Source organism: Mustela nigripes, chromosome 4, assembly GCF_022355385.1.
Source record: "Mustela nigripes isolate SB6536 chromosome 4, MUSNIG.SB6536, whole genome shotgun sequence".
NCBI classification, from domain to species: Eukaryota; Metazoa; Chordata; class Mammalia; order Carnivora; family Mustelidae; genus Mustela; species Mustela nigripes.
The window spans coordinates 36,072,404-36,099,992 of record NC_081560.1 but is presented as its reverse complement, the minus strand read 5'-3'; the positions used below and the strand labels follow the sequence as shown (position 1 = coordinate 36,099,992).

General features: G+C 36.8%; 1 protein-coding gene across 1 annotated transcript; it reads right to left on the bottom strand.

Moving 5' to 3' along the window:
- Positions 1–4,941: 4,941 nt before the first annotated feature.
- SMIM30 (small integral membrane protein 30) lies at positions 4,942–6,823 on the bottom strand. The gene is made up of 3 exons (XM_059395650.1): positions 6,744–6,823; positions 6,274–6,375; positions 4,942–5,819 (listed from the first exon to the last, which is right to left on the bottom strand). Exon 3 carries the CDS (start codon positions 5,772–5,774, stop codon positions 5,595–5,597), a length of 180 nt encoding a protein of 59 aa, XP_059251633.1. The 5' UTR covers positions 5,775–5,819; positions 6,274–6,375; positions 6,744–6,823; the 3' UTR covers positions 4,942–5,594.
- Positions 6,824–27,589: the final 20,766 nt, after the last annotated feature.

Here is a 27,589-nt window from a genome sequence, read left to right as displayed (position 1 = left end):
GTTCTTGGTGATCATGCCTGCTTTTAAATTCTTTGTTAAGTGATTCATGCACATTTATCCAAAGCATAATTATCTTGATTAATATTGAGAAATATGATATTTATAATCCCAATGTTTAACAAAGTGCTACATGATTAGCCCTTTAAAGATAATTAACCCTCTTGTATATAAAATTTCATAATTTCATTTCAGATTATCAAGTGCCAACTAATATTTTCAAAATTTTAATCACCCATATATAATGGACTCAGTGGAAATATGTGAGAGGGTATCATAGCTCTGATCCTACAAATCAGTGGAAAACTAAACCACATTTTAGTATTTTGCAGCAATCACATTTTTCTGGTCTTCTCCTTTTGCATTTAGTTGTTAGATGTCTACTATTTAATCACATAAGTGATTTAGAAAAATGAAGCTATTAAAAATAAAAAAAAATTTAAACATGTTATTCCATACACACATTTACTTATTTGACCCTGTCCTTACCTAAGAATAAAAATTCTGTCTGGGTTCAGGAAGTCTAAATAAGGGCTCCCTCTCTACTCCCTATCACAGGAAACAAACATTGAACAAATTTTATGTTGCTTATATGTTGATGACTTCCAAGGAGATGAGAACTGTCAGAGCACTTTTCCTAGTGGAATATAGACCCAATTTGCTATTTTCCTGAACAAGCAGAACCAAATTCCTGTATCTCTTTAAATGAAGAAGCAGTTACTGCTAAGTCAATTAGTAAGGACCTATGGTCAACCCATTGGGAATTACAAAAACAGAATCAATTCTTTTCTTTCTTTCCCTTCAAAATTTGGGGAAGCTTTAGGGAAGCCAAATTTTCTTTTATTCACAGATGTCTTTGAGTTTCATCAGTTTGTAAGCCTACAATGGTAGAAGAAAAATTATGATAAAAAAACAAATACTCAGAGAAAACGTCAAAATTAAAATATAATGACTGCTAATATGGGATTTATATCCTATATAAATATAAAATTGATGCTTATCAAGTAGTTATTTCCCCCCATGTCTAGAAAATATCTCCAAATTCCAGTAATAATGACCTTAGGCATGCCAAACCTTTCACGCTTATTATTTCATGTATTCCTCATCTATCTATGAGGAAGGTACTGTTATCATCCCCATTTAACAGATAGGGAGACAGAAATTTAAAAGCTGTGACTTGCCAAAGATCATTTTTTAAGTGGTGGAGCCTGGTTATCTACATCTGTTGGATTTCAGAGGTTAGGCTCTTCACCCCTGTTATGATACCACAAAGAGAGTTTTTGAGTCCTTGGGAGAGAGATGGTTTGTACACAGAGAATTCTTCTCCCTTCATTATGTGTCTCAGGCTGTACAGCTACATTATCTTTCCTATACCCAAAGTTGGAAATGGCATTTTGTCAAGCTTCTGCAGAGCTTAGAAAGCCTTTAAGAGGGTGAAGGTGCACGTGATGTTTAGCTTTTGAGATTTCCTGGGCCTAGTTCCTTCACAGTTGGTACATTTGGTATTACATCTTTTTTCATACCAGTTTTTCAAGAAGCTGTCCTCACATTCTTGTTGCTGAGACAAAATATGGATACAGCTCACTTTTTTCAAACTTCACCTGCACTCCTGCATTCTTCATTGTTAGTCATACTCCCTAACTGAGGTTACTGAGTAAGAACAGAAATAAATAATATGATGGGTGGGTGAAGATGGGAGGGCAGATGTGGATCACAGGACAAAGGTCTATTAAGGGAAATATCTTGAATCAATGCTTTACCTGGCATTTTCTTTTTTTCTAAAAAATTCACTCTTTAAATATGCACTGAGGAGACTTCTGCTTCCAGGAAGATGGGAGTAGACATACTTTTTCCTATGCCTTTCACTAAATACAGCTAAAAACCCTGGAACAAAAGAAGATTCTGAAAGGAAGGGTACCTGGGTGTCTCAGTCAGTTGGGTGACTGACTCTTGGTTTCAGCTCAGGTCATGATCTATAAATAAATAAATAAATAAGTTTCTGAAAGGTGGAAAGAAGGCAGATCAGCTAGGACCTCAGGACCAGAAGACAGTCATAGTAGTGCATTTTCTGGATTTTCTTTTTCCTCATAGGTCTCTGACTAGGTACTAGGTACTCTGAACCTGGCAACCCAGAAACGCCAAAGGCCATGGGCCAGTGGAGACCATGTAGAATGTCTGGACCTTACTTTCGGGGTCACTAGAGGGCATGTGGGACACACTAATGAGGTGTTGCTGGGACCTCTATCTGGCAGTAAGGAAGCAACAACCTCTCTTGCCCCAAGGCAACACTGGCAGAGAAGGCCTGCTAAAATACAACCTTCTAAGATGAGCCAGCTTTTTAATATGATACCCCAAATGTCCAGGTATTTTTTTTTTTAAAGATACTATTTATTTATTTGGCAGGCAGAGAGAGAGAGGAAGGGAAGAGGGCTCCTCGCCAAGCAGAGAGCCCGATGCGGGACTGGATCCCAGGACTCTGGGATCATGACCTGAGCCGAAGGCAGAGGCTTTAACCCACTGAGCCACCTAGGCACCCCAAATGTCCAGGTATTAATGGAAAATCATTCCAAGGAAGATCTCAACTTGAATGAGACAAGACAATCAACAGATGCCAATAAGATGTTAGAATTATGAGAAGCATTTTGAAGCAGCCATCATAAAAGTTTAATCAACAATTATAAACATGCTTGATAAATGAAAAAATAACAAATCTCAGCAAAGAGATAGAAGCTACAAAGAAAATCAAATGGAAAATTTAAAACTAAAAACTACACGGGCGCAATCAGTGAACTTGAGGATAGAACATGAGAAATTACCCCGTCTGAACAGCAGAGAAAAAATACTGAAAAGATAAAAAACCTAGGGATAAGTGAGACTAGAACAAAAGATTCAACAACTGGGTCACTGGAGTCCCAATAGGAAAGGAAAAAGTGGATGGGGCTAAAAGAGTCTTTGAAAAAATAATGACAAAAAATTACCTAAATTTGGTAAAAGACATAAACCTACAGGTTTAAGCAGCTAAGCAAACCCCAAACAGGGCCCAAACATATTCATGCCAAGCCACATTATAGTCAACCTTCTGAAAACAAAGAACAGAGAAAAAATCTTGAAAGCAGCCAGAAAGAAGTGATGCAGGAAACACACCGATTTTGGGTGTTAGAGGAATGGGTGGGTTACCAGCACTTCTTGTTGATTTCAATTATTAGTCTTTTGTCTTTGTAAGTGAACTTAACTGAGCTAACATGTACAGAGCATTTACCAGACATCTGTGAATTATGCTGGCACTTGAGGGACATGTGTCAATCTCATTCCTCCTATAACTGCTCCACAGCAGATGTTATCCATCAGAGCAAATCAAGAAATTCCAGAATTTGGAAGAACCTCAAAAAAAAAAAGACAAGCACAGAAATTTTAAATTCGGGATTTCTTCCTGGGCTTCAGCTCTGTGAGCTACTTGAAATTAATCTAAAAATCCCAGCATGTATGTGCATTTTTCCATGGAAAGGATCAGTTTTCATCAGATTCTCAAAGGAGCTGGTGACCCTAAAAAGGTTAAGAGCCACTGTTAAGTTTCTCTTCTTTTCAGAACAGAAAGGATAAACCATATAATGCAACCTAGGTAAAAAAGAACATAAAAATAGAGAAGGTATTCCTCAACCTATCTGTCAAAATTCCTGAATACTACCTCATAATTCTCTACTTTTAAGGGAAAAATAAGAAAATGGCAGTTTTCTAGTTCCTTCTAGGCACTTCAGGAAATACATCATTCATTAAAGAATGTTTGCCTGTAGCCTTATTTCGATCATTTTAAAAATAGTACCTGACTAATGCACTGTGATTTAGAGTGTGCTTTAAGTTTTATTTCTCCCAATGCCAATGAAAAAGTTCAGATGTATAAGGAAGAAGGAGCAGCCTCTCTATGCCAGTATGAATGGGCTGGTTTATGAGCTAAGACAAACTATTCTACAATCTGCTTTCCTTTTTCCATCTTTCAAAAAAAGGGGGGGGGGACATATAAAATTAAGTTCTACTAATTACACAATGTGTAACTGCCAACTTATCTGAACAAAAAAATGTTAGTGCATTCTCTTGTGAAAAAATAAAACAGCTACAACAAAAACAGATCTATTCAGTTTCTGTTTGTATAGCTGTCCCTCACTTATTGTACCCTCTACCCAACCCCTTCATGCAAGCCAGGTGGGCTCACCTGCAGGACTGCACTATAAACAGAATTTTAGGTTGCTGCTGCCTGTTCTTCAATCAAAATTAAGACTCCCAATGTCACCTGGAGAGCTAGAGATTGGATAATGCATTATTTGAGTAAAAAACTTGATTGCCTGCTTTCATTAGGACCCTCATATAGTCTGATTTACTCAGACTATTCTCTGCTGGTTTATATCTACAGAATCAAAAGAATCATGAGGGCCTTCTGTTAAACATAGAATTCCAGGCCCCAACTTAAAATTACCACAATGCAACTAGGAGAAAGGTTTGGAAATCTGAAATTTTTTCAAGTCCTTCAGGTGACTGAGTTCAAACAGTGTAAAAAAGTCTTCTTAAACTTGAAAATGCACACAAATTACCCTGGGCTCTTGAAACAAATGCAGATTATGATCCAAATGGTCTGGAAGGGGTCAGAGATTCTACATTTTGGACAAGTCCGCAGATGATATTGCTAGTTTGGGACATTTTGAGATCAGAGATGGTATGTTTCGTCTGGTTAGGGTGTCAATCAGTGTAGGCTATTACCTTTTCCTTCTGTATCTGTGAATTCTCTATCAGGGACTTCTACCTCGAAACTGCCCATTTCTCATTTATCACTGACAGTGTTACTATAAGCTAGTGTGATCACTTTAGGTAAGGCACTGCCACTTAGCTGGCATAAAAGTCCATACAAAGATAAAAACAACCTGAAATAAACAGAAATGAACATCACACATTAACTTAAAACATAACAGTTTATATTTAATATAGTACTTCTCATCATGGAGATATTATTCAGTTAATATAAAGGTTTTTTTTTGTAACATTAAATCTCTTCCCCATTTCAATGTCAATATAAAGTATTTTTTTACATTAAATATTCTCTAAATTTTAACATCAAATACACTGAATACATTTTTATTACCTTCTCCACCAAAGAAATAAAAATTTTAATTTCTGACTATATTTGATTTCTAAATACAATATTAAGTTGGGAATTAACAAAACAAAAATCTAATAAAAATATGAAAAAGACTCCTCAATGATGGAGGAACTGGCAATTTCCTAGGATTCTGGGCAAGGGTTTCCTTGTTCCTACTTCATGCACTTTAAGAATTCTGAGAAACTATGAAATAATGTGTAAATTTCAATCATCTGACTTCTTTGACCCTTTAACTAACATATATGAATTATAGACTGCTTTTTTTCAGTGCACTATTTTTTGTAGGTCCCCCCCCCCCATTTAACATATATTAATTTGTTCCCATTTACAGGGAGACAAGAATGTGAAAATACCATGTTTCTTGGGAACTTTTAGACTTTAAAGCTCAGTTTTTAACCTCAGTAACACAAAGGTTTTCCGGGCAAGGTTCGATGCAGAAGGCCCATCACAATCACATCTGTCCATTCCTCTTTCGTGCATATACCCCCAAACAAGCACAAATGCCTGTAATGCTGAGAGCCACCCCTAGCAAGAGAGCGATTGCATCTCCAGCTTCTACTGCTTCAACAACTGGCAGCACCAAAAGCAGTGAAATGAGGACCAAGAGCAACTGTGTTGAAACTGAGGTCATGATGTTGGGATCTTCAGGTATCTGGATCTCGAGGACTGAAGGTTTCTGGAAATCAAACGAAGAAACAAAAAGGAATCATTAAAAATTCCCACCTTTTCAAATGACAGTATGAATACATAAATAACAATCCGCACACCTTTTAAATTTAAGTTTCTGACCCATATTCTCATTTTATGGTAGAAAAAATAGGTTAAGTTTATAAAAAGTATTTAAGGATGGTCATTTGAGGCTCATCTTCTTTCCATGTTAATTCCTTGACTCCAGCAATTTTTCTACACTCTTTCATGCCGACACCGTGTGACTCAACTAAGCAAACTGAACAGAACATATTAAGAACAAAGAGAAAACCTGCAACAAGACACTCGGAAATTTAAAATATCCCAGTGAGTAAAAATTACATTTCCTTAGGATTTCTCCCATCCAGGAAATGCAGACAAATCTAGCAAAAGTCACGCCAACATGTAAGTCTGTGAAGTTGTGGGGAATTAGTAAAACTTACCAAAAAAAGAAAAAAAAATTTACGTATAATCCTCTCTGATTCGAAATCGTTCCTTCCTGGAGTTCCGGATCGCTGAGGCTAAGAGGCTTCACGTGACAGAGCCTATTAATCAGAAGAGGGTAGGATTTAAGAATTATTCACCATCACCATCATCAGCATTATTATTATTATTAAAGAGACGGCCATAGTCAGTGCAGAGGGAAGAGGTCGTAGGGGAGAGAGAGGAATGTCTTAATAACTACAGAAAACAGTTTGTTCAAGCAGGGGAACTAGATTTAAAGTTGGTCAGTTCGCCCGCCCAGGAAAATCTAAAAATAAATCAAACCCCGAGACAAGTTCGTGCCAGGACTTGAGATTAAGATTTTAAAAAGAATCCCTGCTTTGTCGCGGCGAGGTGCAAATATTAACCCTGTTCTACAAATACACTGAAGCAATCTTAAGTATCCTTTGGAGACGAGTTCCTACATTACCTTCCCGGAAGCAGCCATTAGAGGAATGGCGAAGAAGGCGGGGTCTCCAAACTACACTTCCCACAATCCCCGCTGCGGTCGACTCACGGGATGCGCCGGCGCGCTCCCCTGTAACTGGCTGAGAGAGTGACGGGCTGCGCGGGGGACGAGGAGGAGCCAGCCTGAGAGGCTTCCTCGCGCCAACATTTTACCGGTAAAGTGGTTTAGTGTATTTGTACAAACGCTCTCTCAAAAATGAGATAAAGAAATGACAGCAAGTGGCTTTTCCCCTATTTAAGGTTTTAAGCGACACAAATAGTTCTGTCTTTTTTTCGACTGAAATGACACAGCCGCGGAAGATACCACCCGAGGACAGCCATCCGTTTCAGACCGATTTAAACTAGCGGCTTCCAACGTTCTGGAGCAGGGAATCCCCTGTCACCATCTTCCAAATGAGCCTTGTGACGTTTTGTTCATTCCCTTTAAGCAATGGGGAAAACACGTTTAATTAAAAGTTTTGAAAAAAAATATTAAGACCATTTGTAGGGAAACACAAAGTTCAGGAAAAATGGTTTGTAGGAAGATCTTTTTTATTCGGGTTCTGGAGTTAGGGGAATCCCCATTACCTCAAGAGTGCAGTGTATGTATGGTACACTTAGTGATTTCTTCTCAATCATGTCTTTATGATACCGCACTAGTTGCCCCCAACTATTTATGAAAAGATGTGAAATTACTACTTTTTTTTTAAAAAAAGATTTTATTTATTTATTTGTCAGAGACAGAGGGAGAGAGAGAGAGTGAGTACAGGCAGACAGAGAGGCAGGCAGAGGCAGAGGGAGAAGCAGGCTCCCTGCCGAGCAAGGAGCCCGATGTGGGACTCGATCCCAGGACGCTGGGATCATGACCTGAGCCGAAGGCAGCTGCTTAACCCACTGAGCCACCCAGGCGTCCCAGAAATTACTGTTTTTAAGTCATAAGTGAATTATTTGCCTATGTGAGTCAACCCTTTCTAAAAGGCACCCCTGAACTCCAATATCTGTGCAGTCCTTAAATGAAACTTCTAGTCACACCTAGCTTTCTGTACTCCCTTGTACTGATTCAACAATTTATTTAGCAGCCTCAGATAGTAAGTTATTAGTGATGTAGGTTAAGGATAAAGTCACCGCTCTGTCAGAATCAGTCAGTCTCTCAGAGCAGATGCACTCGGCTCAGTGCCCATATCTCGTACCTTATCTTTTTTCATAAATGTTACTAATCTCTCTAGACTGACAGCAAAGGTTTACATTCTTGTATCCTAACAGGCACCCAGCAGTAAAGTTGGCTAATCGTAATTATTTGAATAAATACACGTGCCAACAACATGAGGCAAAGAAGTACCAAGTAAACCAAACCAAAGTCTCTTGCGTGTTGGAAGTCTGAGGCTAACTACACCATTATATTGTTAGCGTTGCTTCTCTAAATTTGATTGTTTTAACAAACGTCTGTCTTTGCCTCATTTGCTTTGAGCTTTTAGTTTTCTGCCTTTCCAATCAAGTAGATTTGAAATATATTACAAAATATTATCTTGTATTTTAGTGTGAACATTTTTTGGATTTTATTTTCCCCTTTATGTTTATTTCAGTTAGCTAAAGTCAGCAGAGACTGCTTTAAAGTTAGTGTTATTATAGGCTTGTTTCTAAGTGTGTCAACATTGAAGATAGTGGTTTGAAGTTTGAAGAGTCTGTGGAGGGTAGAATGCTTTTTCTTTAAAATAGTAAGATGTCAATTAATGATCCGAATCATCTGAAACAGAGTGTCAGAAGTTTGTGCAGAAGTGTTTTGGGCCCAAGTAGTTTTAAAATAAAGTTGATTAGCTTTCTCTAACTAGCACTCACCCCATTCAGACAATTTAATAAATGTATTGCTGTATATGCTTTCGTGCGCCTTATCCCAGGCCTAGTATCCAAGCTGTATGGTATGCTAGTTCTCAGCTTTTTCTTAACTACCCTCGTGATTAAAAAAATTAATCACGTATTCCTTTGCTTAAAACTATCCAGTTTCAACACATTAAGCTGAAGTCCAGACTCTTTATCTAAACTCACAAAACTCTATACATTCTGGCCTCTCTGCTTCTCTGATACCAGTCCATCACTCTTCTATGCCTATTCGATTCTAATCACATTCACCTGTTTGCTATTTCTTAAACATGCGAATTTTGTTGTTTCCTATTGAATTTGCCCTTCTTGGTGTGTCTGCCAGTAATACTTTTCCTACGGACATTTTAATGGCTGTTTTCTCAAGGTTCTGCTTAGATGTCATGTTCTTCCCTGAGCACCTCACAAAAGATATCTCTCCTGTTACAGTCTATCCACTTTCTTGCCTTACTTTTTCTTCATAGAGTCTATCACTGAGATTATATTATTTATGTATTTGTTTATATGTGTAGTGGGTAAACAAATACAGTAAACTGAAAATTCCATAAAGGACAAGAAATATTCCTGTTTCATTCATACTGAGTTCCTAGCTACTAGAACAATGTCTAGCATGATAGGTACTTAGAAGGTATTTTGTGAATCAGTGAACATTAATATAAGACTACAATTTGATTAATATTTACTTACCTTTATAGTGTTCATGGTAGAAACTACCTTATTTGTAGGATTGGCTTTTGGGCCAAGTATGAAGATACCTGATGATCTAGACTGAGCTTACTTTGAGTCTTCATTCAAAATTTGGTCTTACATATTTAACCATAGTATTATTAACAAGAATTTACATTTATGTACCTATAAGATATAGTAGCATCTAAAACAAGAACATACTTTGTTTAGGAAGCTGTTTATAATGTCCCTACTTAGCTCCTCTATCCACTTGAAGCATCAGGATTTTGACAACAAAAGTAGATTAAGTCTACCTGGATCACGTGTTTTTTTCCTTAACAATATTGGAAAGGTTCACTTTAAATACTTCTTAATATTGGATGAGCAAAATTGACATTTTTGGTGAGAAAGTGCTTTATTGTGCAGACACAATACTTCAGGATGTTTAGCATCCCTAGCCCATGCCCACTAGATGCCAGTAGGATCTCCCAGGCACAAGGACTGGCCTCACAGCTGCCCTCACACATTGCTAAATACTCTTTGGTTGTAGATACTGTCCCTAGCTGAGAAACACTCCAGATTTCATGAACAAAATGAAGGGTATAGTTGAGAATGGAATAAAACCGAACAGCAAAGAGTTTGCACACATGGGTGTATGTGTATATACACACACAAACATATATACAAACACTCTAACACTGCAGGGTCTTCATAATTTAGATCCTCCTCCTTTAAATATACTGGCTTTATGTTTTGTGTTATTTACATATTCTTTTCTTTTTCCTGTTAGCAGCTCTACCAGATAGGTTCCACTGGTCATTTTCTTATAGAAACACTGATATGTGGATTGAAATGAGATTTTTGCTTTTATATCTGCCACTCATCTTAGTCTTTAAGCTATAGAGAGCTAGTATGATATAGTGTAAGGAATATTAGTTTTTTCCCTTGGTAGCTTTGTGGATTTGGGTATTTATTTACTCTCTCTGAGGCTCAGTTTCCTTTTACAAAATATGTTGTGAGAAGATTAAAGAAATATTTTTAAAATGACTGAAAAAGTGACCAGAGATCAATACTCCTCAACTCCCCCTTTAATTGTATTTCTAAATCTCTGGCTACTGGTTAAAAGTTAGGGCTTCTGGGTTAGACTGCTTGATCAGAATTCTACCTCTGCTGCTTACTAGCTGTATGACAATTCTAAACTTTATAAGACTCAGCTTACCTATCTATAAAATTGGGTATAGTAGTATCTACTTGTTATATATAGTAGGAGGATTAAATGATCTAGTTCCTGGAATTAGTAGCTGGCATATAGTAAGCCTTCATTGAATATTAACCATTTAATTTGCTACTTTTTTTAAAAAATGATTTTATTTATTTATTTGACACAGAGAGAGAGAGAGAGATCACAAGTAGGTAGAGAGGCAGGCAGAGACGGGGGGAAAGCAGGACTCCATCCCAGGACCCTGAGGTCATGACCTGAGCTGAAGGCAGAGACTTAACCTACTGAGCCACCCAGGTGCCCCTAATTTGCTACTGGTTGCTTTTAATCAAATCCCTGAAATATGAAGTCTTTAGGGTGTGGTTTCTCTCCATTGTGAATGTGTTCTTCTGCATAGTAAATAGCAAATGCTTGTGGAAACGTTGGATGCAGGCACATTTTAGGCACCCTAGGCTTTGGGTTGAGGGCTAACAAGAAACAGTCTCCAAACTCTAAATCTGTGGTAGTTGTGATAAAAAAGCATCCAGTTGTTGCCTTGATGGCATTTTCTATTTAACTATTTCATATTTATTGGGGGTTATATTTATGTTTAAAACATATTCTCCACCTAGCTGGTGGTACATCATTAATTCATTATATTGAGTCCAAGAAATTTAGAGAAAAATGGTTAAGAGGGCCTTAATATAGGTGAATCATTTGGCTTGAATGATCTCTTGGATAACCTCAACAAAACCCAACAACAAACAAGCGCTCTTAATGCCTTTTGAATTCTGTTTCTAATTACAGTAGCTGATCTGTAACTCTGCACTGCTTTCCCCATAAACTGCAGCAAAGTAAAAGGCAGTATTAGAAGCTTTGCTGAAAGGGAATTATAATAATTGAGACTCTGGACTCAAGAGGAATGTATTACTTTTGATAGGTTGTTATGGGATGATTAATTGCAGGTTTTGTAGGACAGATAGAAATTCTTTTATATTATGCTTGAGAGATGGCACTTCACACAGTGGTTGAACATGGTACTAAGATTTTTACCTTACTCACTTGGCTTCAGTAAGGTTCCCTGTCTGAAGAAGACAAATATTATTCTTCTTGTAACCCTTACTTAGAACTTGTTTGCTTGCACTCCACAGATGAAAGGGCTATTTATTTTGTCAAATAGCTTACAAAAACAAACAAACAAACAAACAAACATGATTGTTTCTTTTTAAAGTTTGACTTATAAGTCAAAGGTCATTATAAATGGTTTTCATTAGTTTATGAGATACACTGTAATTGGAAATGTAGACCCAGGGGTTACTAGTATTAAATGATGTAGAGGCAGGGACTAATTTCTGGAATTCAATACATATAATAATCTCTTCTACTCCTTTGACCCAAACTTTTTGATTTTTTTATATGCCAAAAAACCATCCTAATGAACTATTATTATCTAGCTATAATTCAGATGTAGATATTTTGTCTAGGTCATAGACCAGGACAATAACTTCCATATTGTATGTATGCAGTCCCTTTTCTAGAAGAGACCATCATTTCCTTAGCAGTGCTAGAGAGATGAACAGCTTCTTCTGTGCCCAGCATCTGCCAGCAAGAAGTTCTCCTTGTGAATATATTTGGAAGCCACATGAACCACAATTCTTCTGAAGCATTACCATATTCCATTTTCTCCCTCAAGCTGTCTGAATGCTCCTGCAGGCTTCTATATAGTTCCCCTTTAGCATTAAGTATCTAGGGTTATAAAATCCAGAATTTAGTTTTTCAGTTCAAGAGGAGCTAAGCCTATACCACCCTTCACTAAAATAGATACCACAGATAGCCAATAATATTCAGAGACAAAGAACATTATTTTAGTCACTTATCTGAGTGGTAGAGGGAAAAATTTACCAAGCCAGTTGTTACCAAGAAATGGTTTCAGAGAAGAATGGAAAAATGGTTCTGCTGATAAAGATTAGAAGTGAGTCATTGGTAGGCCCTGAATTAAGACACTTCTGGTATTCATTAAAAGAAGCACAATGGGCTGACATTGGGGTTTTGCAGTGTGTGTGTCAGGGAATTCATAAAAATCCAGCGTTTCTCATTAGTAATTGAGCCAAGCCAGGTGAATAGAGACATTTTATTGGAGCTTCACAATTTAAAAAGACCAACCCAGAGCAGGTCAGTATTTCCCATCTATAATAGGACATTTATCACTGGGATCATTACATTAGAGCTAACTAATCATTAGGCTAACAGGATGGGAGAGGCTGTACTTTCAAGAGCTGTGCAGCCACTGCAGGAAAAAATACCTGCTGAGGCTAAACTGATACCAGCATCTTTCAGAGGTATTTGGGCAAGCTGCAGTTGTCACTGTTGACATGGTTCCAGGCACCATCTAGAGCCCATTACAGATGTGGCCCTCACTTCTACCCATGAGCCTCTGTAATCTGTGGATTCAATTATACACACGTCTGTGGTGTCCAGGAAAATAACCCCTCCACAGATCCTGGCAGATTCAAATTTTACCTACACAGCTAGGCGTCCAGGAGTAGGTTAAGAATTCTTGGATGAGACAAATTTATAGTTTTGAAAAGTTGTAAGGTTATCTCTTTATTTAGCACTTTATTCACTATGGTATTGGACTGATTAAGAACATTGTCTTTGGAGATGCCATTGACGGGCCCCAGATTTATCTCTCCACTTACTAATTCTGTGAGTTTGTACAAATGGCCTACCTAACTTCTTAAAATATTTTGCTCCTTAAAATAATTCTCTGAAGCAGATAGTATTTTATATCCTGTTACAGATATGGAAATTGAGACATTGCTAAGTAATTTATCCAAGGTTATGTAAGTAGTGAGTGGTAGAGTCAGAATATGGACCTAGGAAATCTCACAGAGTCTGTACTATTAATCATTGCTCATGTGCTTAAAAAATTTTTTTTATGGGGTGGGGGAAGAGAGAGAGTGGGATAGAAAATAGAAAGCGAAAGAGAGAGAGAGAGAGAAAGGGGAAGAGGACCAAAGGGAAAGGGGCAGAGAGAATCTTGGGTATGATCCATGCTGGGCGTGGATCCATCTTGCAGCCCTGAGATCATGACCTGAGCTGAAATCAAGGGTCAGACACTTAACCAAGTGAGCCACCTAGGTGGCCCTAAAAAATTTGTAATTAAAGTATAGTTGATGTAAAAACCTATATGCTTTTATATGGAAAATGTCCACAGGATCAAACACCATTTTAATTTTCTTTGAAATAAGGTGCTCTAGTGTTGCTTAGGAAACCTAACCATGGTGAGTCATTGAGGAGTTGTTGGTGTTTGTATATTCTTCTCTAGGCCCTAGTTTGGTGAATGAGTGAGGACCATTATTTACCTAATTTGTCAATTGATTTTGACTTAGTTTAAATAAATATGTATGCAAAAGTTTTTTTTTTATTGAAGTATGTCTAACTCAGGCTGAGAAGCACACTTACTGATAGGTACAGATATGACATGTCAGAGAATATAGATTGTGATGTGTTAGCAAATCTCAACTATCATAAAACTACTGAAGTCCATATAATGTATAGAAATCAAAAAGAAAGAGAAGAGAATGAAAAGAAGCTTTTGAAAATCTTTGCTTACAGGTCAGAAACTTAAACTAGTCACTGTCAAAGTATAGAGAAGTTATTAACAATTTAGTATATGCAGTTCATAAGGAAATATTAATTCCTCTGTATAGACCAGGTGTTCATTATGATTAAGAGCTAGTAACTGGAAACAGCATATAGAAACAGCATAAAATTAAAAATTACAGATAGAAAATGCAAATAACATAAGAGAATGAATTATGCCCCAATTGGTCTTAGCTTGATTTTCCTTGAATCTGGAAATTTATAAAATTTACATCTGGAAATTTTCTGAGTAAATCACTCATTTTTCAGACCCTGAATTTCTTCTTTAGATATCTCAATTTGTTCATTTGATAATGCCTTTTTTCTAGAGTCAATTTATACATGATAGAATAAAGGGCTGGAATTTTTATAGTAAGGAATAGTTAGGAGGTGGTGACTTTAAACTGAGCTTGGAAACTTGAATGAGTATCTGAACATTTTATGAAGATATTTGTTATGAACTTTCAGTTGACATATTGTGATTGGTCACTTTTAGTTTTTTTTTTTAAGTTTATTTATTTAAATAATCTCTATACTTATCATGGGGCTTAAACTCATGACCCTGAGATCAAGAGTTGGATGCTCTTCTTTTTTTTTTTTTAATTAAATTTTATTTTTTTTTATTGTTCCAAGAGTCATTGTTTATTTTATTTTTTTATTTTCACCATAACAGTATTCCTTGTTTTTGCACCACACCCAGTGCTCCATGCAATCCGTGCCCTCTCTAATACCCACCACCTGGTTCCCCCAACTCCCCCCCCCCCCCCCCCGCTGCTTCAAACTACTCAGATATTTTTAGTTTTAAATCTGTTTTTTTTTTTTTTCTAAATCATATAGATGGTCCAGGTGGAGAGCTTTATGGTATAACATCAGTCATTGTGTCATGGAATGATTTATCTCTCTATGAAATGGTGAGCTGGAGAGCAACAAATAAAGTTTCTTTACTCTTGCCTATAATATTATGATTGTTTATAAATCTATTCTGTGAGTCCATTATGCCAACGGCTACTTGTCTGAAGAAGTCCATAAATAGTATTATTAGAATTAAAATTCTTCATAAAAATTATCACAAAATAATCTTACTTTCTGGATGTTATTTTATTCAAGGAGGTTGGCAGATTTTCTCTTCAAGGGAAAATTCTTTATTTTAAAAGTAGAATAAGTTATTTTAAAAAAATGATTGCAACTGGTTCAGTTGAGGAAAAAGCCCCATGCAATGCTATTCACAGTTTCATTTGATTGTGATTTGGACCTGTTCTCATGCATTTTAAGCTCTCATTTCTCAGGGGAGTCAAAATAAGTGGCTGACCTCAATCTGACAGTTATAGCGAAGCCCTGCTTTTGTGAGCATGCCTATCAACACTAGAATGTATAAAACTGAATGTGGTATGCTATATAAGAGCAGGGACATAATCCTTTTATCTGCTGTGCTTTAGTAGGACCCTTGGTAAGAATATTTTACTTACCTTTGGCCACCAGGCTTTAAAAGGGATCTAGAGAGACAGCAGAGAGCCCAGGGATGAGTGGTAGAGTTAATTAAAGTGATCCAAAAATCGGTCCTGGAAGAGTGTTCTCAAAATGTGTTCTGTGGTCCACTTCCCAGTTACACAATGAGTTTATGTAAAAATATAAATTTTTAAAACAAGTTCTCAAGATAGTTTTTAGGATCATCTGATCTTAGAATCTTTTTCACTGGGGAAAATAAATTACTGAGGCTGATTATTTGGGAAGAGGAAACATAAAGACCATTGAAAAATCTTTAGCTTAATTAACAATAAATATTTTCTAAAATTTTTAATTCTTATAAACATATATTTTTATTCCCAGGGGTACAGGTCTGTGAATTGCCAGGTTTACACACTTCACAGCACTCACCATAGCACATACCCTCCCCAATGTCCATAACCCCACCCCCCTTCTCCCAACCCCCCTCCCCCCAGCAACCCTCAGTTTGTTTTGTGAGACTAAGAGTCACTTATAGAGAATGAGAATGAGAATGAGAATTATCTGTCTTACTCTCATGGACCTTTTCAGTTATTGATGAAACAGAAAATACAAATATTTCTAGCCTCTTGTGCATATATCAAATAACATTTTTCTTCATTTCTTTTAGAATGATCTTTCTCAAAAACTTACTTTAAAAAATGTATAAAACCATTCTGATTATTTCTACCTTTAGAAATGTAGAAATATCCCATTCCTCAGAAAAAAAACAAAGAGTAAAAGGGATTCTGAGACATAAAATGGACAATATCCTCAATTTTAAAACACAACCATTGTAGTTGTGAGTTTCACATGGTTACATCTTACAACAATCTTCTGTCAAAGATTAGGACAAAGCATTAAATGCAACTCACTGAAGGTGATCAGAGGGGTGTTGTGTGGTGGGTTGCTAATATGTAGCTTTCTGGCGATTCAACATTAACCAAGGATTGAGTTTATAAGGCCTTGGACCTATTTTCCCTAAACATTTCTTCTCTCAGTAGGTAATTGGAAAGGAGCTAGATAACCTGGAGTGCTGGTATTTCTAAATTGCTGGCTGAAGGCCCATCCATATGCTTTGGGATTGAGACCAGCAAACAAGATGGTTACTCTGTTAGGAAAATTGAGTTGCTCTAACTAGTATTATTGCCACACAGCTACATCTGGATAAACTGGGGCTTGGGCCCAGGGTCTTATGTGTTTCAGTTATATCTCACTGATTTTTCTTACTGTCCCTAATATTATAATATTCTTGTAGTAGCACTCCATAAATATATATGGAGTAAATTAACAACTAAAACATTATAGTTTAGTCAACATAAAGCCCAGTTTGAATCAGCATGTGTGACATAGCTATGAAAACTGAGGATAATCTTGGATTGCAGAAATAGATATGTAGTACCTAGAATGGGGAATATATGTTCTGCTTTGCTCTTTCCAGTTTAGGCCATACCTGGCAATATGATGTTCTTTTATGGAATCTGTACTTTCCTTCTTTCTTTCTTTTTTTTTTTAAGATTTTATTTATGTTATTTGTCAGAGAGAGAGAGAGAGAGACAGACAGACAGACAGAAGCAGCACATGCAGGGGCGGGGGCAGCAGGCAGAGGGAGAAGCAGGTCCCTGCTGTGCAAGGAGCCCAATGTGGGTCTTGATCCTAGGACCCTGGGATCATGACCTAAGCTGAAGGCAGACACTTAACCAACTGAACCACCCAAGCAATCCCAGATTGTCCATTTTCAGAGAAACGTTAACAAACTGGATTTTAACCAGGACTGTGATAAGACTAGAATTGTAAGTTGAAGAACATAGTTGAAAAACTGGGATATAAATGAGAAGACACAGTGAAGGTTAACTACTGTTTTTTGATGATTCATTCCATAGGAGAGATACTAAAAGAAAAGAACTGGACTTCTGCAGGATGGTCAGTAGGTGAAAGTGATACAGAGAAAAGTTTTAGCTCAATATAAGGAAAAGCTTTCTAATGTTCTAAGAGGGAATTGGCTGCCTCAGTGAGCAGTGAACTCTTCTTCTTCTTCTTCTTTTTTTTTTTTTAAAGATTTTATGTATTTATTTGACAGAGATCACAAGTAGATGGGAGGCAGGCAGAGAGAGAGAGGGAAGCAGGCTCCCTGCAGAGCAGAGAGCCCAATGCGGGGCTGGATCCCAGGACCCTGAGATCATGACCTGAGCCGAAGGCAGCGGCTTAACCCACTGAGCCACCCAGGCGCCCCCAGTGAACTCTTCTTGATCAGAATAGGTTGGCTTAATGAATACTTGGCATGATGTTGTAGAGAGGATTCAGACTTCAAAAGGATGATTGGCTTAGTGGATGTCCTTGAAGGTTTTCTCTGAACTTGATATTCTCTGATTCTCTTATATCCTCCTCCCATGACCCCCAAGTCTTATGCTAGTTGTCTGGTACTTATTACACAGGTTTGTTTCAAGTCTCTGAGACACTGCTATTTATCTTTCTGAAAGCATTATTCTTAGTATTTCTTTCTTTCTTTCAAAATGGAAGGAAAAAATGGACTATTTTTCTATTTCTGTAAAGGAAACCTTTGTTAATAATTTGTTAACATTTATAGTACATAAATATACATGATGTATTGTTACTATTATTCATATTTTCATTAGCCAGTATAACTGATACTATTTCATAAATGATCATGTAGGCTAAAGTGAACAGATAAAAAAATGGATTCTATATATTTTATTTAAACTAGCAAAGGTTTATAGTCTGAGGATCAAGATATAAAATTAGGCGGGGCGCCTGGGTGGCTCAGTGGGTTAAGCCACTGCCTTCAGCTCAGGTCATGATCTCAGGGTCCTGGGATCGAGCCCCGCATCGGGCTCTCTACTCAGCAGGGAGCCTGCTTCCTCCTCTCTCTCTGTCTGCCTCTCTGCCTGCTTGTGATCTCTCTGTCAAATAAATAAAAAAAATCTTTATTAAAAAAAAAAAAAAAAAAGATATAAAATTAGGCAAGGTATTATGATGTGTCCTGAAAACAGACTCATTATGGAATACCTACAAAATGCTTCCTGACGTCAGTCAGAATGATCTTAACAGACTTGTGAATGTCCAGTCATTGTACTGTAAATCTTTGGATGTTTAAATCTTAGAGCAGACGAGATCAGGCGCGTTCAGGGTGGTATGGCCGTAGACTAAATCTTAGACCAAAGTAAGTTTTCATATTTCTTACTATCCTAAATTTCATACTGTGCTTTTCTGGGAAATTAACTATTTTTATTTAATTTCTGAATGAGTTAATCCCTTAAACATTGAACATAAAAGTCTTTTGACTTTTGAGCATGTGGGTACCAAAATATGTGCAGTGTATATAACTGGAAACATGTCGATACTGTTTATCATACTGCCTAGGTGCTTAGCTACTCAGGGAAGCAAAATCTCAAAAAAGATATAGGTTAAATTTGTGGTATCTTCTTTTCTAAGCAATTGCCTGGAATCTGTTCTTTAGGTTAGAGATTTTCTACCTACACTGCCAGGGAGTTTGAAAAGAAATATTCAAAATCTTTTTATAATTATTTTCTCCTAGATAATAAGTGATACATATTTATTAAAATTTACCATATGGTTTTACTCTGGTGTCCTATACTTCCCACATGTCAAATAGTCATGTGCTCTGAAGAGTCCCCTGGCTATTTTAGGGAATAATGGGAGTCAACGATAGTGCCCATATTCATTAAATCTCAATGGCCCCCTGAGCCACCCAGGTGCCCCAGAACTAGACTTTGAATCACAGCATCAATAAATGTGAAGCAAAGATCAAAAGAAATGATGTACACTTGAATGCATCAACATTTACTTTTAAGATTATTAATAAGAATGTGAAGAAAAAATTGTGGGCCATTAATTAGCAAGCCAAAGTTATATAAAGTTCAAATTTTTCTTTAAAATTTTAAAACATTTCTTTCTTTCTTTTTTTTTTTCCCTAAGATTTTATTTATTTATTTGACAGAGAGAGAGACAGCAAGAGAGGAAACACAAGCAGGGGGAGTGGGAGAAGGAGAAATAGATTCCCCAATGAGCAGGGAGCCCGATGCTGTACTCGATCCCAGAACCCTGAGACCATGACCTGAGCCGAAGGCAGACACTTAATGACTGAGCCACCCAGGTGTCCTGAAATTTAAATTTCTATTAAATAGAAATTTAAAATATTTCTATTGTACGTTTTAAAATGTATCTGCTAGCATGGCAGAACATGGATATAATTTATATATTTTATGTATATATGTGAATGTTGAAAATATTTGAACACATAAAGGTGTATAGTGTAAAAGTTTGGAGACACTGGTCTAGCTTTGATTCACTGGAAGCAAAAGGGAAGGACATGTCATTTTATTTTTTCCAGAAAACATGTAAAGAATGGGTCTTTACAGATGGATGCCCCTATTTGCATCTGTTCCTTTCCTTAATAAGAGCAGGGCTCTGTCATTCAGTTATAGGAAGCCACTGTCAAGTTAGTGATTTTTCTGTACTTGACAGAAATTTCTATTTAAACAGAAGGCTTGGGATGCCTGGGTGGCTCAGTCGGTTAAGTGGCTGCTTTCCGCTCAGGTCATGATCCCAGCGTCCTGGCTCCTTGCTCAGCAGAGAGCTTGCTTCTCCCTCTTCCTCTGACTGCCACTCTGCCTGCCTGTGCACTCTCTCTTTCTCTGACAAATAAATAAATAGAATCTTAAAAAAAAAATAAACAAAAGGTTCAATTCTGTGGGCAAGTTGCCTTTACTATGTGGCAGCCTCCACCTAAATATACAAGTTATATTTTCTTAAAGGGATGGCACATATGCATTTGTTTGCTATTGTACCCTGATCTATTTAGCAGTTTCCTAATCCATATGCTCTGGAAGAGAAGCTTTAGTCTGAGACAAATGAAACTGCCATTAGGTGGACCAACTGATTTGATTTCTACTCTTCAACATGGTAGTGCCAAAACAACAACAACAAAACTCAAAAATACAAAGACCTCCAAGCCTAGAATCCTTTCATATCATTTGGATTGAGGAGTGATATTGAGATATGTTCCCTCTATTCCTGCATGGTGGAGAGTTTTTATCAAGAAAGGATGCTGTATTTTGTCAAATGCTTTTTCTACATCTATTGAGAGGATCATATGGTTCTTATTCTTTCTTTTATTAATGTGGTATATCACATTGATCGATCTGTGGGTATTGAACTGCCCCTGCAGCCCAGGAATAAATCCCACTTTGTCCTGGTGAAAAATCCTTTTAATGTACTGTTGGATCCTATTAGCTAGCAGAAGTGGATGGGGTAAAATTATCAGTGATTCAATGGCAACCTTTCATTCATTTCAAAAGGATATCTTAAAAGATTGAGAACATGAGAAGCAAATGCTATTCTAAGTCTTTTTATTTTTATCAGAAAAGACCTGAGTCTTTTTAAGTCCAACAAAATACATTTCCCATATCTTTAAGAACATAATGATATTCTGTGGTCAAATCATTTTTATTCTTTTCTATTTGTGCTCTTTCAATTAGAATTTTATCTAGACTGTTACCCCTCTTATAATGATGATGATACTGGTGATGATAAAATTATCCAACAACTTGTGCCAAACATTGAAAATTGTTCAGGAATTAAGGGTAGAAATCAAGTGTCTTTAATATCAATTAGTTTCTAAATTTTATTGCAGTTAAAAGGGAACTAGATAAGAAATGGGCAGAAGACATGAATAGGCATTTTCCAAAGAAGACATCCAGATGGCTAACAGACACAGGAAAAGATGTTCAACATCAGTCATTATCAGGGAACTACAATTCAAAACCATGATGAGATACCACTTCATACCCAGCAGAGTGGTTAAAATTACCAACACAATAAATAACAGATGTTGATGAGGATGCAGAGAAAGGGTAACCCTCTTGCACTGTAGGTGGGAATGCAAACTGGTGCAGTCACTCTGGAGGATAATATGGAGGTTCCTCAAAAAGTTAAAAATAGAACCACTGTATGATCCAGGAACTGCATTTCTAGGTATTTATCCAAAGGATACCAAAATACAGATTCAAAAAGGTGCATGCACCCCAATGTTTATAGCAGCATTATTAACAATAGCCAAAATATTTAGAGAGCCCAAATGTCCATCAACTGATGAGTGAATAATGAAGAGATTGTATGTGTGTGTGTACACACACACACACACACACACACGTACATACACACACACACACAATGGAATATTCTTCAGCCATCAAAAAGAATGAAATCTCGCCATTCGCAATGACGTGAATAGAGCCAGGGTATATTATGCTAAGTTAAATAAGGCAGTCAGAGAAAAACATATCATATGATCTCACTCATATGTGGGATTTAGGAAAGAAAACAGGTGAATATATGGGAAGAGGGAAAAGAAAAAAAGGAGAGAAGGAAACCATAAGAGACTCTTAATGATAGAGAATAAGCTGAGAGTTGATGGGTGGGGGATGGGCTAGATGGGTGATGGGTATTAAAGAAGGTGCTTGTTGTGGCGAGCACTGGGTGTCATATGTAGGTGATGATCACTGAATTGTACTCCAGAAACCAATATTGTATTATATGATAACCAAAATTTAAATTAAAAAAAAGGTAACTGGAGTTAGCTGGGATAGATAAGTTCTAGATCTTGCCTTGGCCTCAATTAATAGGTTCACATCTTTAATAGAAGACCAGGACAAGGTTATGATAAAGTCAGCAAATATACTGTATACTGCTATATTTGCATTATATAATTATTGACTTGAGTCTTAGATTAGGTTGTCTTGGAAATTGATTCTGAGATGAAGAGTTGCATGTATAAGGTTTTTTGAAAAGTGACCTATCAATGGACCTGTAAGGATATGAGAAAAGTAAGATTGGGAAGAGGGAGAAGATGAACTGCAGTGCAGCTGAGGCATCAGTGGAGCTTATAGAGAGCTTTGTTGCTGCGTTGTTCCTTCAGAGTTGTAACAAACTGAAGCAGGGGAGTCTTTGTTCCTACTATGAATTGGCCATTGACTGTTGGCTCTCCCCTGGGAGGGGCCTTAACCTAAGTGAGATAGTTCCTTGTAGCCAAGGATCTTTCTTTGTGAGGGACACAACTGTGAGCTCTCAGAAGATGGTATTTCTGATATTGGGGAAGGCTGCTTTAACCCTGAGCGGGGAGCCTGGGTGGAGCTTCCAGTACCAACCAAACTTGATAAGGTAGCACAGTATTATGCACTCAACCATACAGAATATAGAATAATAACTTGGCAGGGAAGGTAAGTCTTCGTGGATTATGTCTTCTGTTACTAACAAGATTTATTGAAACTGTGCTTACCAGACGTGTTGCCTATGAACCATCAGAGCAAGCTGAGCATATTCACACATAACCCCCTTCCCCACACATCACACTTAAAACTAAAGCTTAGATATTGTGTTTGAGAGTTGAATCTTTGGCTTCTTATCCAAGAGAGTCTTGTAAATTGGGCACATAGTTTATCTTAATGCCAGCTGGCTCATCACAGAATTAAGCTTTAATGTTATAAACTTCTAAGTTTTAAGTCACCTCAAATTAGGTCTACAATTTTTTGTTATTCTAAAATAAGGTCTAAAAATTTTTTTGTTAGATAACTGGTTTCGTGTTAATCATTAGGACAGTGATAATGTTTCTTTTGATTGAATTTGCTTCTAGTTATCACACTTGCTTTGATTTGGATAACAGTAAGTGTGTTAGAGCTGGGTGATTCTCTATCCTCTGTTAATCTGGCAGCTCCTAACTACAATGGAAGGAAGCAGGTGACCAGCTTTCAGGCAATTATGTGTCATTGGGATGATCCTAGAACAATAAAGGTTGACTTTTATATTAATAAAGCTAGAGATATCTCCTAGCAAATTCAAACCTTGGTTTTCTAGATGTATAAACCCATGTATTTTTATATTTATAGAACTTAGATTTGATGTTATCAGGGTCTCTGTCAACCTTGAGTAGTTTAGAGTTAAAATGGTCTGGGTGTATGTGTATATCTAAACATTTGAATGTGGGATGCAAAGCTGAGGAACTTCATTCATTGTTAGTTATCTTAGATCTTTATACACACATGCTACAGTCAAACCAGGTGTGCAACAGAACTTGAAATGTTTTTCAACAACCACTGACTTTGGGGGAAGCTAAGAGTGAACACCTACTGTAGAAACATCAAGCAGGTAGGATTGAAGGTATCCTGGAGGAACTAACATTTGAGATGAATCCTTTAAATCATTTAAGAGCCCATCATGTTAAAGGCAGGGAGCGTTTTCTAGTAAAAGGGGCAATGGGTGCAAAGGCCTCAGAACTTGTCTGTAGTTCATGATAGCTAAAACAGAGATAGTTTATGTAAGAGTCGGTAATGAGAAAGGAGGTTACAAGATAAGCAGAGTGTTATTATAAAAACGTGTATTGTGAGCATATAAGACTTTATGCTAAGAACATGGGGAGTCATTGAAATGACTTAAGCAGATGAGTACTTTGACAAGATTTGCATTTTAGATTGATTAATCTAGCTGCGGTGTGGAGAGCAGTTGGAGGGGCCTATAATGGAGGCATGAAGACCACTAAGGAGACAAGGAAGAGATTGTGGGGGCTAGATTTTGTAGGCACAGGGAAATGGTGGGGAGTGAATGGATTTGAGAGGCTTTTAGCAAGAATGTTGAGTTTTGCCAAGTTACTGGATGTGGGAGGATGACAAGCAAAGGTGACCTGCCTAAATTTTTGATGTAGGCACTGAGACAGACAAGAAATAGAATTTTTTTCTTGCTGGGGACAAATGGGGTGGAGAGGTGATAGGCTTATGCTATGTAATGATCTGTTGGTATTCTACTGTGGCCTGGGGTAGAGACTGAAGTACATGTAGAACTACTAGCACCCATTTTTTACTATTGGGCAAAAGAAAAGACAAGATGGAGAGATGGAGAAAGGAAGAGTGTGAGGGAGAAAATAAAAAGGAAGGGGACCTATTTAGAATTTACATTAAAAAAAAAGCCTTATTCCAACATGTCAGTTGGAGGTACTTAAGTAACATTAAATGAGTGGAGCCTTTATATTAATGTTATCATTGGTATCAGTAGCGTTTAGCCTGCATGACACCGAGAGGGGGTTTCTCATAGATAATGCTTTACTGTAAAAACAGTCCTACTTCTATTTCTTTTGAGTCCTGTTGCTTTGTGAAAACACCTCAGCACTTGACTTGTAAGGTATGCTGGTATGTATTTCAAATCCTTTTAGCAATGGGAAGAATACTGCCTGTTTTTGAGGGCTTTCTATGACAAATGGAGTCTCTGATTTCTTTTTGTATGCTTAAGGAAATCTGTAGGACAATTAAAAATACATTTTTTTAAAGCAATAGAAATAGCACCACCACTAAAATATCTGGTATAATTTATTACCAAAAATTATTTCTTTCTATGTTGAGGAGAAAGCAGTATTTTCACTCTTGAAACGTTTATGAGATCATTAATTTCTCTTACATTAATTTGTATTTTTTCAGTGTTGAAGCTGGTCAAATGGTACTAGAGTCCTTTTCTTTCGCATTTATGTTACTTGGAATATATGCACCATATGCTAAAATGTTTGTGTAAAAGTTTATGATACATACCTTGTCATTTTAATATATGACTGCTATAGAAACACTTATTTCCCACTATCAAACTCTTTTGCCTCATTCCATCATGACCACTGCCCCCACACCTAAGACACAAGTAGCAATCCGCAAGCATTGTTAAACCCTAATAAGCTTCTCAAAAAGTTTTAGGGTGAGTCATCTTTCCCAGTTGAAACTTCAGGCACTTTATTTTCTGTTTGGGCACTGGGGAGGTACAGTGTGATTAATTAATATGCTATCATGTGTGAAAAGGCAGGACTTACTTTAGCTCTTAGCCTACTGTCTTCTGCTGTCATAACCTCAGTTTATTTTATTACAGGTATTGAATATGTGAAAGTTCTATAGCTATCTATCTTCAGTCTGGTATGTAATCAGAGCTGTTGATACTTCTGGATGTGGTAATTGGATGGGGCATGGCTGATGGTGAGAGATAAGAATTTTGGTTCCCCATTCTAAGTAAGTCATCTTCATATAATGAGAACCTATTATTTTATTGTGGGAGATACAATCTTTACTAAACAATTTTAAAATTACCCCAAATAATTACTGACTTGCATGTTTTCTCTTATCTGTTTATGTTCTATTATCACTACAGGTTTCACTATAATAGAGAAATGTCATTGCAATTATTCTGCATAATTTCATGATTAATATGTACATCTAATTAAAATAACTTAATTAAATATTTCCCACTAAATAATTTTATTTTTCTTAATGAAAAATACTTTTCATTAAGTATTTTATTGAATACGGAGATTATTCAAAGAACTTGATTTATAACCTATGCTGCTGTATTGAAAACAGTACATTTAATGACCTTGAAAGTCTGTAACCAGTTTATTAACAAAATTTCCCTTCTTTTTAAATTGATTGTTAGGGACAACAGTAGAAATTTGACTTGAATGGGCATAAATAACCATTTCCAGGAAGATTCTTAAATTTAGAAGTGTTTGCATAGATGTATATTAAACAGGATAAACGAAGGTGTTCTTTTTCAAGTCTGAGAGTTTGTATTTATAAATAATATTGTCCTTTAGGCATTAGGCATTACAATTTGGAAAAAAAATAATGTCTGTATAAACACATTGGTCAAAAAAAGTTACTTTTGCTCACAAAGATCAATACTTGTGACTGAGGCAATGAAGCTTCCAAATATAAGATATTATGAGGTAATTTAAAATCCTTTAAAAGAACAATGGGAAGTGCCTGATACAGAGACCCCTAACTGTGAATCTCAAGATGACATCCTACAATTATATGAAATGCTAGAGGTTAGGGTAGAATTAATAGACTTCTAAAACACTAATACACTTCTCTAAGCATAATGAGCACCGACTCTAGCTCAGGTGGGGCTAGGTAGAGTGTGGTGATGTGGCCTCAGAGAGCGCTATAAAACCAGAGCACTTCTTGTAGTTTTATGGCAGATCGCTATCTTGTCTTCCACCTTCATTGTTCTGTGACCCCAATTTCCTACTTGTGCTTAGGTGTTTTAATGGAGGAACCAGCAGCTAATAACTTTTGATGCCTTCAGGAGTCCACATATTTATCGTGCTCCCTATCTCCAACTTCTTCACATTGAAACTTTGTTCTGCTATATTCCTGCTACTCTCCATTGGAAAAATATTCACCTGAGAGCATGCATGATCCACTGGGAAGTGTCTGTTCAGATTCACTTTGAGGCATATCCTCTTCAACCCTTCTTTTATCTCCCCTGGTTAGGGCTAGCAACATCAGCTTCGGATCCCCAATAAATGTTGTACCTATTTCTTTTATAACCACATAATCCTTTATTGCACTGTCCTTCTCTACTTCTACTCCAGACTGTAGGCCTTTCTGGGATAAGAAGCATGTCTTATTCATTCTTATTGCCCCTGTGCTTAGTACTATGTCTAGCCAATTCCAAAGTGACAAACATAAACATTTATGTTTTCTATTTTCCTGGACAAATTATTTAAAACAGGAAAGTCTGATGGGTAGGGAGAAAGGCACATCTAGTTCATCACCAAGTTCTGCCTCTTTTGCCACCTGGACACACCTTATTTTTCTATCTTGCTCTCTCTATTCAAGTTTAGGTTCTCTTCTTCTCTTTGCTACATATTAAATCTGTCCCCTTGGTGGACTAAATACTTAAAAATTGTCAGGAGAGTAAATGTATGTTATGTTTTATTTTTTACAACAATAACAACCCTCTGCTAATGGATCTCATTCCCATTAATCTTAACTCACATTCATCCTTCAGATAGATGACATAATAATTTGTTAATGTACAGATCTTCAGTATCCTTCCATAGTTCATAGGATAAATTCTAAGATCCTTTGCATGTTACACAAGATCTTTTGTGATCT